The 12,634-nt window shown below is 41.5% G+C and overlaps 1 protein-coding gene across 3 annotated transcripts in view; it reads right to left on the bottom strand.

Moving 5' to 3' along the window:
- SFMBT2 (Scm like with four mbt domains 2) overlaps positions 1–12,634 on the bottom strand; it is a 229,729-nt gene that overhangs the window by 60,869 nt on the left and 156,226 nt on the right. For all 3 annotated transcript variants that reach the window (XM_030216279.1, XM_030216281.1, XM_030216280.1), the window contains one exon: positions 9,530–9,656. In XM_030216279.1, the coding sequence (XP_030072139.1) occupies positions 9,530–9,656 (127 nt within the window). The remainder of the gene's footprint in view (positions 1–9,529; positions 9,657–12,634) is intronic.

The raw sequence follows: 12,634 nt of genomic DNA, 5'->3' as shown, positions 1-12,634 counted from the left end.
TGAACCCAGTTTCCCAAGATCAAAGTCCACTGCATTAACCACTAGGCTACTCCTCCACTTACAGCAGTGATTTTGATTTCTAGAGACATTTCTTGTTTGTTTAATTAAGGGAAGACTATTTTACTGTTAACCCCAGTTATTAATAACTAGGTCTCATCGTATAGGATCTGTGCTAATATAACCCATCTTAACTAGACCATGTTAATAATCATGCCTAGTGTGAAGAGTTTCAGTCTCTGTAACCTGAGCTTAAATTGTGATGTCATAATGCCTCATTCCACCAATAAGCACCAACCTCATCAGTGAGGTCACAATGGCTTGATTGTCCTCTACTTGACTCACTTTTGTTACATATAGGGGGAAAGGGAAAGAGACTTGATATAGTGCCTTTCTGTGGTTTTTGCAACTACTCCAGATGAAATACTGTATTTGCACCTGCTCCATGTGTGTGCACATTTAGGGCCAGATTCTGCATATGGCGTCTAGAAAATCTACGCAGAAAACATTTCCATCTAAGCATATTCTATAAGCAGCGTCTATATTTAGGCACAGTAAATAGAATATGCTACTTGATATTCTAGCGCCTAAAATTACACACCTCCATTTACACCAACAAAAATGTGGCGTAAATCCCAGTATATACATTTAGGCGCAGAGGGCTATATTCTATAACAACATGGGTAAATTTTGGAATGCCGACGAAATGCCCATTTCCCTGCCCATAATTATGCCCCTTTTGCCTGCGTGCATTATCAATAAAAATCAAACAAAATAAAACATGGAAAAGAAAATAAGATGATACCTTTTTTATTGGACATAACTTAATACATTTCTTGATTAGCTTTCGAAGGTTGCCCTTCGTCAGATCGTGCATTTAATGCCTGCGTGCATTAAAATTTAGGTGCAGTGCATTACAGAATATGCTTTGGGAGTTGTGCGCATAAATTCTAATTTTTGACAATTATTGCTCATTATTGCTTACTAGTAAAAAAAAAGGCCCGTTTCTGACACAAATGAAACGGGCGCTAGCAAGGTTTTCCTCGGCTCCCCTGCAGCCACCCATGTCCAGCAACCCTCCTCTCCCCCTGCGCCCACTGCAGCCATCCATGTCCAGCGAACCTCCTCTCTCCCCTGCCCTCCCTCCTGCCACCCATGTCCAGCGACCCTCCTCTCTCCTCTGCCCCCCTGCAGCACCCATGTCCAGCGACCATCCTCTCTCCCCTACCCCCCCTGCAGCCACCCATGTCCAGCGACCCTCCTCTGGACATGGATCAGCTGTGAGGCATATTTTTCCCCCCCAGGTTCTGAAGTTGACATCATAATGGCTACGGTGATGTCAGCCTGATCTACAGAGCCTAGCAGACCAACTCGGAATGAGCCACGGTCCCAGGCAGCAAGTCAGAATGTTGGAGGTGAGAATTATTATATAGGATTAAGTGCTGCTAACAATGCTGATTGGCTTGCTAAGCCAATTAAGTTATTTGCGTTGTTACAGAATACGCCTGGATTTTGGCGTGGAACGTTAGGCGTGCTATATAGAATCCGGCGGTTAATCCTTATTTTAATTAGCCTTGACTTTGAGAATGAAAACATGCATTATATAGTACAATTAGATACTACTAATTTACTTATCACATAGTCATTATCCTTTTCTTTTCAAATGTGTTGTGAAAGAATGCCTGTGATGAATAAAAATGCTTAAATTCAGGGATATTTAAATTTACATCAATTTAAATACTACTACTACTACTATTTGACATTTCTGTGCCTAGCTCAGTGCATTCCAAGCCTCATTCTGACGTTTGCCAGAGATTTGGACTACACTCACGCGAGAATGCTGCAGTCACTTTTTCCATCCCCATGGGATTCCCATGATCATTATTCCTGTGCAGCTCTCTAGTGTAAATGTCACCATGTACGTTCTGCAAGTATGTTTGTAAATTAAGGAATTTTATAATCTACGTACATAAGTGCGGGCTGTGCTCACACTGCACCCCAGTGCACACCGACAGTAAAAGCAAGTGCCATGATACATAACACACCTAGTAGATGTGCTATTTACACACATAGATTACTAAAATACTGGCATTTATGCACATTCATAGTGTTTAAAACTAGGCACTTCTTGTAATTTTATGCCCTGAATAAGTTTTACTTTTAATGAGTATCTGATACTTTTAGGAAGACTAAAATAGGCATGATGTGCCATGCTTTGAGAGAGGGCAAAGCACTGGGTTATTTTCTATCCACTGGGAAATTACAGTGTGATTCAAACCTTCTCATTTTGCCTCCCACACAGTGTTATTCTTCTGTAACTCAGAAAGGGAAGGGTAGTTCAGAAATCACAATACAGAAATATATTTTATAATTTCCTTATTAAGACATCATGACAAACAGCAATCATACAGAGACAGTAGCTGATCTCAGAGGGCAATTTTCAAAACCATTTACCCAAGTAAATGGAAGAATCTAAACTCTCCCTCCTCTATTAGGCAAGAGCTATGAATTGACTTTCACAACGCATTTATTGTTTGCCAGACTGTGTGGAGATGTACCTGGGGAGTAAAAGAGGGTGCCTATATGGAATTTTCAAAAGCAGGTACAGAGTAGCCCAGCACTCACACAGTGCAAGGACTTTCAGTTAGCTAACTTGCAAAGAGAACTTACTTTCTCTGTGTTAAAAAAATTAAAAACTATAAAGTATGTAAGATAAAAGTATCCATGTACTCAAAATCAGGTTCAGCTGGGTAAGAAAGGCACCATTCAAAGCAGCTAAAGTATGTGTGTATATTGACTGATTGCACATTTTCAGCCAGATCAAAAAGAGGCACTCCCTGGTAAGCATTTAATTTGGGGGAAAGTATGCACATAGATTTGATTTTAAAATCCACCTAGGGTTCTTTGCCTCTTCCTCATTCTGTCTCTTGTAGAAATAGCAGGTACCTGGGTTTTTTCCACTTTTAAAATAGCTACTAGGCACAAGGGAATAAAAGCGCACACGCATTTTGCAGTACTGTAGACAGCTGAAAATGTTATAGATTTTTTTTTATTTTTAGAAATTCTATTCTGTAGGTGCTATTTATAAGTACAATGAAACATTCAGGAAACATAAGACTGACTTGAACACCTGCGTAGCTCTTAATGTAAATTCTACTTTATTGAGTAGTAATCACAGTATCTCATTCCCAGCTGCACTTGTGAATCTGATTGTGCACTTTGCATGTGATGTGAAAGTGAACAACCAAACCACTTATATGCGAGACACATTTGAGCCACTTCACATTGTCAGAGCAGCCATATACTGGCTGTTAATCAGGGTGATATTTGCTACATATGGCCAATAGAATTTGCCAAGTAAATGTCGCTGGCTGCATTTCGACTGTACAAATAATATGAATCAGCACAAATATTGTATTACCATGTGTGACAAGAGCAGTAGGCATATTTATAAACTATTCATTTTATTTTTTCAAGTAAGACTTCTAAATGGCTTGGAAAGCACCTGGATCCTGCTCTCTTTTCAGTCTGAACACATTTCCTTCCATTCTCCTGCTTTTCTGCATTTGAACAACTGCTGCACCATTTACTTGATTTCCTTTAACGTTTTCAAATCTATCAAAGGGCAATCACCAGTCCGAAGGGGCTAGTTACTTGTGCTGTGGGTAAATGTTGCTAATTAAACTCTTGACTGGAGAAAAGATTTTTTTTTTCTTTTTCTGCAGTAGGAAGAGCTTCTATTTACTGAAACAAGGGAAAATGTTACTTTTGTTCATTTTCTTTTAAAAATCAAATAGGACACTTTGGGGCTAAAAACGTCCAAATTGTGGCATAAACCAGCATATGGACATTTTTCTCACAAAAATGTCCAAATCGCTATTTTTGAAACCCATTTTTTAGATGTTTTTCTATGTGGTTCATCTGCACTGCATCCAAATCGCAAGAGAGCATGCTAGGAGCATATTAAGGGCGGGATTTGAAAGTTCCTAATGCTTGGATATTTTTCTGCCATAATGGAACAAAAACGTCCAGGGCTAAAGGTTGAACATTTTGATCTAGACTTATTTTAATAATGACTAAGTACTACTACTACTACTTAACATTTCTAGAGCGCTACTAGGGTTACGCAGCGCTGTACAAATTAACGCATAAGGACGGTCCCTGCTCAGAAGAGCTTACAATCTAAAAGACGAAATGTCAAGTTGGGGTAGATGAGATTTCCTGAGAAGAGATGAAGTGATTAGGTGCTGAAGGCGACATTGAAGAGGTGGGCTTTGAGCAATGATTTGAAGATGGGTAGGGAGGGGGGCCCGGCGTATGGGCTCAGGGAGTTTGTTCCAAGCATGGGGTGAGGCGAGGCAGAAAGGGCGAAGCCTAGAGTTGGCGGTGGTGGAGAAGGGTACTGAAAGGAGGGATTTGTCTTGAGAGCGGAGGTTACGGGTAGGGACGTAAGGGGAGATGAGGGTAGAGAGGTAAGGAGGGGCTGCAGATCGAGTGCATTTGTAGGTGAGTAGGAGAAGCTTGAACTGTATTCGGTATCTGATCAGAAGCCAGTGAAGTGACTTGAGGAGAGGGGTGATATGAGTATATCGGTTAAGGCGGAAGATAAGATGTGCGGCAGAGTTCTGAATGGACTGAAGGGGGGATTGATGGCTAAATGGGAGGCCGGTGAGGAGTAGGTTGCAGTAGTCAAGGCGAGAGGTAATGAGAGAGTGGATGAGAGTTCGGGTGCTGTGCTCGGAGAGGAAGGGGCGAATTTTGCTAATGTTATAGAGGAAGAAGCGACAGGTCTTGGCTATCTGCTGGATATGCGCAGAGAAGGAGAGGGAAGAGTAGAAGATGACACCGAGGTTGCGGGCAGATGAGACAGGGACGATGAGGGTGTTATCAACTGAGATAGAGAGTGAAGGGAGAGGAGAAGTGGGTTTGGGTGGGAAAACAATAAGTTCAGTCTTGGCCATGTTCAGTTTCAGGTGGCGGTTGGACATCCAGGCAGCAGTGTCGGATAAGCAGGCCGATACCTTGGCCTTGGTTTCCGCAGTGATTTCTGGTGTGGAGAGATAAAGCTGGGTGTCGTCAGCATAAAGATGATAGTGGAAACCATGAGAAGAGATCAGGGAGCCTAAGGAAGAGGCTAAGTCAAAAAAAGTGCCTTAAAATGACCACTGGAGAAATAAAGAAATGATACCCACTCACTCCACAGTACATAAGTACATAAGTAATGCCACACTGAGAAAAGACCAAAGGTCCATTGAACCCAGCATCCTGTCCACGACAGAAGCCAATCCAGGCCAAGGGCACCTGGCAAGCTTCCCAAGTGTACAAACATTCTGTACATGTTATTCCTGGAATTGTGGATTTTTCCCAAGTCCATTTAGTAGCGGTTTATGGACTTGTCCTTTAGGAAACTGTCTAACCCCCTTTTAAACTCTGCCAAGCTAACCGCCTTCACCACATTCTCCGGCAACGAATTCCAGAGTTTAATTACGCGTTGGGTGAAGAAAACTTTTCTCCGATTTGTTTTAAATTTACTACACTGTAGTTTCATCGCATGCCCCCTAGTCCTAGTATTTTTGGAAAGCGTGAACAGACACTTCACATCCACCTGTTCCACTCCACTCATTATTTTATATACCTCTATCATGTCTCCCCTCAAGCCGTCTCTTCTCCAAGCTGAAAAGCCCTAGCCTCCTTAGTCTTTCTTCATAGGGAAGTCGTCCCATCCCCGCTATCATTTTAGTCGTCACTTACCCTCTCCCACCCTCCAGAGATGTGAATGAAACAGTACAATACCAGCCTCTATGACAGCTTCAGATGCTACATGCATAGCCCATGATACATAATGCCCAATTATGTGTCCCTATTATGCCTCAGAAACCTAGAATCAGCATTTGTAATTCATAGACAGCAGTTCATACTTGTGGCGTCCATAACATTTTTAAGGTCAGATTTTCTGCGATACGTTCAGTCACTATTTATAACAATATGTTCTCCATTAACTCCGGCACTTATTTCAGTTTGATTGCATCAGGAGTTGACTTCATGTAACTTGCAAAAGGTACTCTTTTCTATCATAAATTTTTGTCATGTAGCATTTTAAGTCATGTTTTATAAACAATAGACTGATCTCTTTAGCATAATCAAAGGATCTAAGCATGATGTCAGCATTGTACCTTCCTCATCACTATGCAAATCTTTTTTTTAATTTTGGCACATTCTTTTATACATATCTACATCACTAGCACTTCCTAAATAACTCATGGTGTTCTGCCATTTTTTGGGTTGCTATTACCAGAACGTGTCGATTGACCAGCTATTCCTAAAAGGTCTTTTTAAAGGTAAGAAATCACACTTTATAACGCACTTATATATATAGAAGATGTCTGGTAATGTAGAAAATCTGACCTTAAAAATGTTATGGATGGCGCAATAATTACATGGATTGACAAAGTTTGATGTTTCTGGTATAGAAATAAACCATGTTAAAGGAATAGAGAGGTGTGATCTTTATCAAACTGAAAATAAATTAAATGAATGCCTGAAGAAATGCATGCATAACCTAGCTAAAATAAAAATTAAAGAGGTAAGTTCTTGTAATGAGTGAAAATAAATACTCAAATGAGTAAACTGTGGTGTCTCCCATATCCCTTTATCCCCTTCTCATTACTAGGAGGCTCCCTTTTGCATCCCCCCCTCCTCAATGCTCTTATTCTTCTTGGCCCCTCTCACTCTCTGCAGGTAACTCCATTCTTTTCCCTGCATTTCAAACTTCCCTCCATTTATCTGCTAATTTTTACACCTCCCCTATCATCACTCTAACTGGCTCCTCCAATCCTGCGTGGAACATCTCTGCATTTCCATTTTGTAGCAATCTCACAATGAGCTGCCAATATCCATCCTCTGCAATCTTTTCTCTCATTTCCTAATTTTCCCTGAAATCTGACCTAACAAGCAGACTTTAGGAATCTTTTGAGCAGTCTCTCTCCCTCTTTCCTCTACTGTACTCATTACCTCTATCACCCAAGTCCAGAATTCCTGGATTTGGGGGCATGTCCACTAATTGTGCCTACTTCCATATGAGACGTACAAAACTTTCCCCCAACTGAGGAGCCTTTAGCTGCAGGCTAAGAAAGATAAAAAGAAAAAAAGAATAAACCTTTTGCAGCACACATTATAAAAATATAAGACAGCGTCTGCATGGTCAAGCAGCAGAGGGGATGAAAAAATATTGAAGAGAGGTGTACTGATGTGGCTGTGTAGAAATTCTTGCAGAAGCTGAGAAAGAATTCTGGATCTTTTGAGTTCTGAGAGAGCTGTTCTGTGTTGGTGCCACCGGATGATGTTATCCATTTGTGTAACTGATTTATCTTGCTTGTTGACAGAGAACGTAGACCACCATCTGATAGATCCTCCTGGCCTTCTGGGAGGTTTAAACAAACTCAAAATATAAGATATGGATGACTGAGTGGAACGAACACTGAGAAGAGGTGAGACAGCTTGAAATGCTCAGTGTTGTAACAATTTAAACCCTTGGGTTGTGAAGAGCCATGACAGTACTGAGATCTGGTATCCTCAATGGTATATTCTCCTCTATAGAATTCATTGGGGAAGAGTATTTTGCTGTTACGTCATACTACAAGTAGATATGCTAACTTCACTATGAATGACCTGTGGGTACGGTGAATAGAAGTGTTTTGGAACCACCAATCCTGTTCTTTTGGTCTGTACTGCCTGCCTGGAACTAAACCTCTAAGTCAGATCTGTGCCTATAAAGGACCTATCCCATCCCATAATAGTTTGGTCAGTCCTACTCAACTAGTTTCTTATCTTAGCTAATCCATTTGCTAGACTATAGCTAAGAGCTCAATAACCAGGACATAGATTGAAGCCCTCCCACCAACAACTTGTAACACATCTTTTCTGCTAGAACCTGATGACAAAATAAGCAAAAGTAAAGAACTGGTAAACTGGTGCAAGATTAACAACTCTTATATAGAAAAAGACAAGCCATTCTAATGGATATTCAGAAAGATGTTCCTCCTGTCTCAAGGAGGAATCCCAAACATCTGTAACACCACTCAGGAGTTGATTCACTGTGGCTTGTTTCCCCATTTCATGTCTTTGGGTGAAAAAACCTTGATAAAATCAAACATTTAGTAATAGAAGAATTTCATATAATTTCTAGCATGGAGAAGCTTTCCAGTAAACATATCTCAAATCATTTAATCCATTAGAAGATGCTTAAATGCTTGCAGATAAATGTTTTAGGGGACCTTTTACAAAGGCGCGTAGGCACTTACACATGTCCAACGCATGTCAAATTGGCACTAGTGCCCGGATACTGCGTGATTCGGGTGGTAATTCCATTTCTGATGCACCCAAAACACGTAACAAAATTCGCCCCTTCCTTTCTGAACACGCCAGCAAAACCCTTATTCACACCCTTACTTCTCGCTTGGACTATTGCAATTTACTTCTCACTGGTTTTCTGCTCAATCATCTTTCTCCTCTCCAATCTGTCCAGAATTCTGCAGCTCGACTTATTTTCCGCCAGAATCGTTATGCCCACACTAGCCCACTCCTCAAGTCACTTCACTGGCTCCCTGTCCGCTTCCGTATGCAGTTCAAACTTCTCTTACTGACCTTTAAATGCATTCACTCTATGACTCCTCACTACCTCTCCTCTCTCATCTCTCCCTACATCCCTCCCCGTGAACTCCGCTCTCTGAACAAATCTCTCTTGTCGTCCCCCTTCTCCTCCACTGCCAACTCCAGACTTTGTTCCTTTTATCTTGTGGCACCTTATGCCTGGAACCATCTTCCCAAACCCATACGTCTAGCTCCATCTCTACCTGTTTTTAAAAATCTATGCTGAAAGCTCACCTTTTCACTACTGCCTTTGGCTCCTAACTGCTACTCATTTGCTCTCCTCCTCCCCTGTTCCTCTTTAGCCTGTAATTCCCTTGCCCGTAATGTCTTGTCTGTCTGTTTTACCTAGATTGTAAGCTCTTTGAGCAGGGACTGTCTCTCTATGTCAAATGTTCAGCGCTGCGTGCATCTGGTAGCGCTATATAAATACTATTAGTAGTAGTAGTAGTGGTAGAAAATATTTTCTATTTTCTAACACGTGGCGCTTACCCAGTGATAATCGGCAGTTGAACGCTTACTGCTCGGTTAGCACGTGAGACCTTATCGCTAGATCAATGGGTGTTAGTAAGGTCACAGGGCAAAAATGGACGCACACTGTTTTTAATTTTGCTGCATGTCCATTTTCCGGCACAAACAAAAATGCCTTTTTTTCCAGGTGCGCTGAGGAAATGGACCAGCGCACGTCCAAAACATGCGCCTACACCAGCACAGGCCTCTTTCAGGCGCGACTTAGTAAAAGGGCCCCTCGGTGCATTCAACAGGTGCTTTCTACTGACAGGTGGTCAACACAAGTACATAATTTTGCCTGTTTATAACACAGGAGAAATGAATGAAAAAGAAGCAAGACAATATTGTCCCCAAGGCCTTGGTTGTTTGCACTTACCTTCCAAATGAAGCCACATTAACCTTCCTTTAACTTTGGTGACAGAGGCAACACACAGTTCAGCTGGACTTTTGGGGTTCACAGCCTCAAGTTTCATGTTTTTAGTAAAGCCACGAGTATTTGAAGTCTGAAAAGGGTTAAAATTGCAATATTTTAACCAGTCTGCATGTTTTATAGTGTGCTAATTTCAAATATAGTCTTAAAAGAAGATCTTAATGGGTTCAGTTTTGATTTGGCTCACAGATCTTCAATGCTTCTTGTATCTTACGTGAGAACATGTACTTCTTAAGCAATTAGTTTAATAAAATACAAAACAATGAATTAATAGTATTAAGGGGCCCATGCTGCAGCCGGTATCGCGCTGCCTAGAGGGAGACGCGTGAGCGCCGAGCTGGGGACCCTGGGCTGCACCCTGTGATATGGAAGCTCAGGGCAGTAGCAGCGGCGACGGTCATTAGCATGTTAAGGGCTGGAGGCGGCACAGGAGACAGCGGCTCATGAGCCAGGGAGTCTTCCACTGCTCCCTCCTGCTCAGTGTTTGCTGCACCGCCAGCATCCTGCAGCAGCACGGTAATTTCCATGAACGTTCGATGAAGCTGCCTGGGCCCGCACTGCTGTTGCTTTGGCTCTCTGGATGACGTCATCCGAGACTTCAGTCCCAGGCACAGCCAATCAGAATGGAGGCACGGGCCCAGGCAGCTTCATGGAACGTTCATGGTGCAAATTATTATGCTACAATATGTTACAATATCCAAGCCCGAAGAATGTCCGTTTAAAGTCAGTATTCTCTGCTACCTTTTCATTTTTAGCAGCTCGAGTATGGAATACTTTGCTAGTCCAGCTAAGAAATGTTAACTCACTATGGTCAATTTAGGAAGTTTTTAAAAATATTTTTATTTATGAAATTTCTCTTTTGTTAATTGTTGTACGGAACTTATTGTAAGCTGTAATTCTATGGAAATCGTCTGGACTTCTTGATTCGGTAGTCCATGAGAACGTGGTGGTTATTGAGGACTATAAGAATAAACTGCAAACTTAGGTGGTTAAGTGCTGATTATCCGCATACATGTCGACTCCGCCCCTCGGACCACCCACAAAATAGCCAGCTTCGAGTTTAGCGATCTGTGCTGATATTCAACAGTACTAACCAGTTAAGTGCCTCTGAATGTCAGTGGATAGCCCTGAACAATCGATTTAACATGACAGGAGCAATTTCTGTCTAGTTAAATCGCTATGAATATAAACCCCTTTGTTTTTATGCATTTGCCCTTGTTTTTCTTTGTTTGCTAATTCAATAAAGAGATTTTTTTTCTCTTGCTTTGCAAACTCTGTTGCTCTCTCTTCTATCTGTACTAGTGGATTCTCACTCACTCAGTCCTCTTATACAAGTTTTAGGATGGAGACAGATTCTGGACCTTTACCTTCATACTTGATCACTAAACAAAGTTTCAACGTCCCACTGTCTTCGAGTACATCCTCCTGGACCAGATTACAGTATTTTATGCACTTTACACAAAAGAAGCAGGGTACCAAGGATGTCTCAAGTAATAGTGCAACTCAATGCAGATGAACAGGTCTATATAGGTCATTCACATTGTACATTTTCACTGATCTAGATAAAGACTATCTTAGAGGAGAAATAACTCTGCCAAAGGAAAAAGCTTAATCAGTCTTTCTAGTTTTGTGACCCCTTTCTTTGTTAGTATCAATTGAATTCTCATTTCAACCCAAAGGTTATCCGAGTACTTTCCTAATCATTACTGTATACTGTGGCTTGATGACACCACCTTGGTTTTTAAATTATGGTAGGAATGGCTGAGATGAGCAAGTGTCAGGACACTCCCAAAATGAGAGCAGAAAAAGTACGCAGGGTTAGCCCATCAATTATAAGATTCACTTAAAAAGAAAACGAACCATCAGCTGATATACAGACGATACCTTGATTAGACTAATAAAGACCTGAAGATGTGAACATCTATGATGATTAATGTTCTTTCATCAATGTCCAAAATGTAAGTCATACAGACCGTTGACAAAGAACATAGGAGTAGATTCAGTAAAGGATGCCTAAGCGCTAAGCCTGAATTCTATAATGGCTGCTCCAAGCAGAACTGCCGTTATAAAACACGAGTTTAAGTCTGCATTCTCTAGCCTAACTTCAAGCATGAGCATTTATGGCAACCAAAGGCTGCTTTAAAAACTCGCGCTTACCTATCGGCCTACTGGCGTCTATCCGTATAAATATATATTAAAGTGTGAGCCCTTCAAACATACCAGTAATCTATAAATACTGATAACTTTTTGCAGCAAATTATAAAAATTCACAGTTGGTAACAAAGTCCCAAAAGAACAGGCACTTTGATAGGTATTATACATTGCAAACATGAACTACCAACAGGGTCTGTGGAGGGAAATATTGAGAGATGTAATCGAAAGAGGATTAACTTGTCTTAAACTAAAGGCCAAGGTTATGACTGCCTCAAAATCTTCTCCCAGAGATGGATACTATTTTTCCAGCAAAAAATGGTGTCCTGAGGGTGCGCCGAGACGTCCCATGGTAATTTTGCCACGTGCGCAAACTACCCACACGCTAAAAAATAATTTTTATTTTTTGGCACAGGTGCAGTCTCTGGGGGGCGGGGGGGCAGAGAGTGGGCATATTCTGCACTGATCAGTTAGTGCAGAATCATTGCCACATGCTGATTAGCACAGATTGAACACGTGAATCCATACCACCTGCAAAACAGGTGGTGGTAAGGGCTCTCATGCAGTAATAGTGATGTATGCCCTGAAAATGACAGTTACAAATCAAGGTAAGATATACACAAAAAGTAGCACATACGAGTTTGTCTTGTTGGGCAGACTGGATGGACCGTGCAGGTCTTTTTCTGCCGTCATCTACTATGTTACTAATGTACTGAAGACCTGTTTCCTGGAGGGACCAAACTCCTTGAGTGTGAAACCCGTCTACATGAGCTCCCCACCCCAGGAGGGATGCATCCATTGTCAGCACTTTTTGTGGCCGAGGAATTTGAAAGGGACGTCCCAAGGTCAAATTGGATCGAATTGTCCACCACTGAAGGGAATTGTGAAAATCGGTGGACA

Source organism: Microcaecilia unicolor, chromosome 10 (genome assembly GCF_901765095.1).
Source record: "Microcaecilia unicolor chromosome 10, aMicUni1.1, whole genome shotgun sequence".
Taxonomy (NCBI): Eukaryota; Metazoa; Chordata; class Amphibia; order Gymnophiona; family Siphonopidae; genus Microcaecilia; species Microcaecilia unicolor.
The sequence above is the reverse complement of the archived record's forward strand: the minus strand, read 5'-3'. Positions and strand labels throughout refer to the sequence as shown.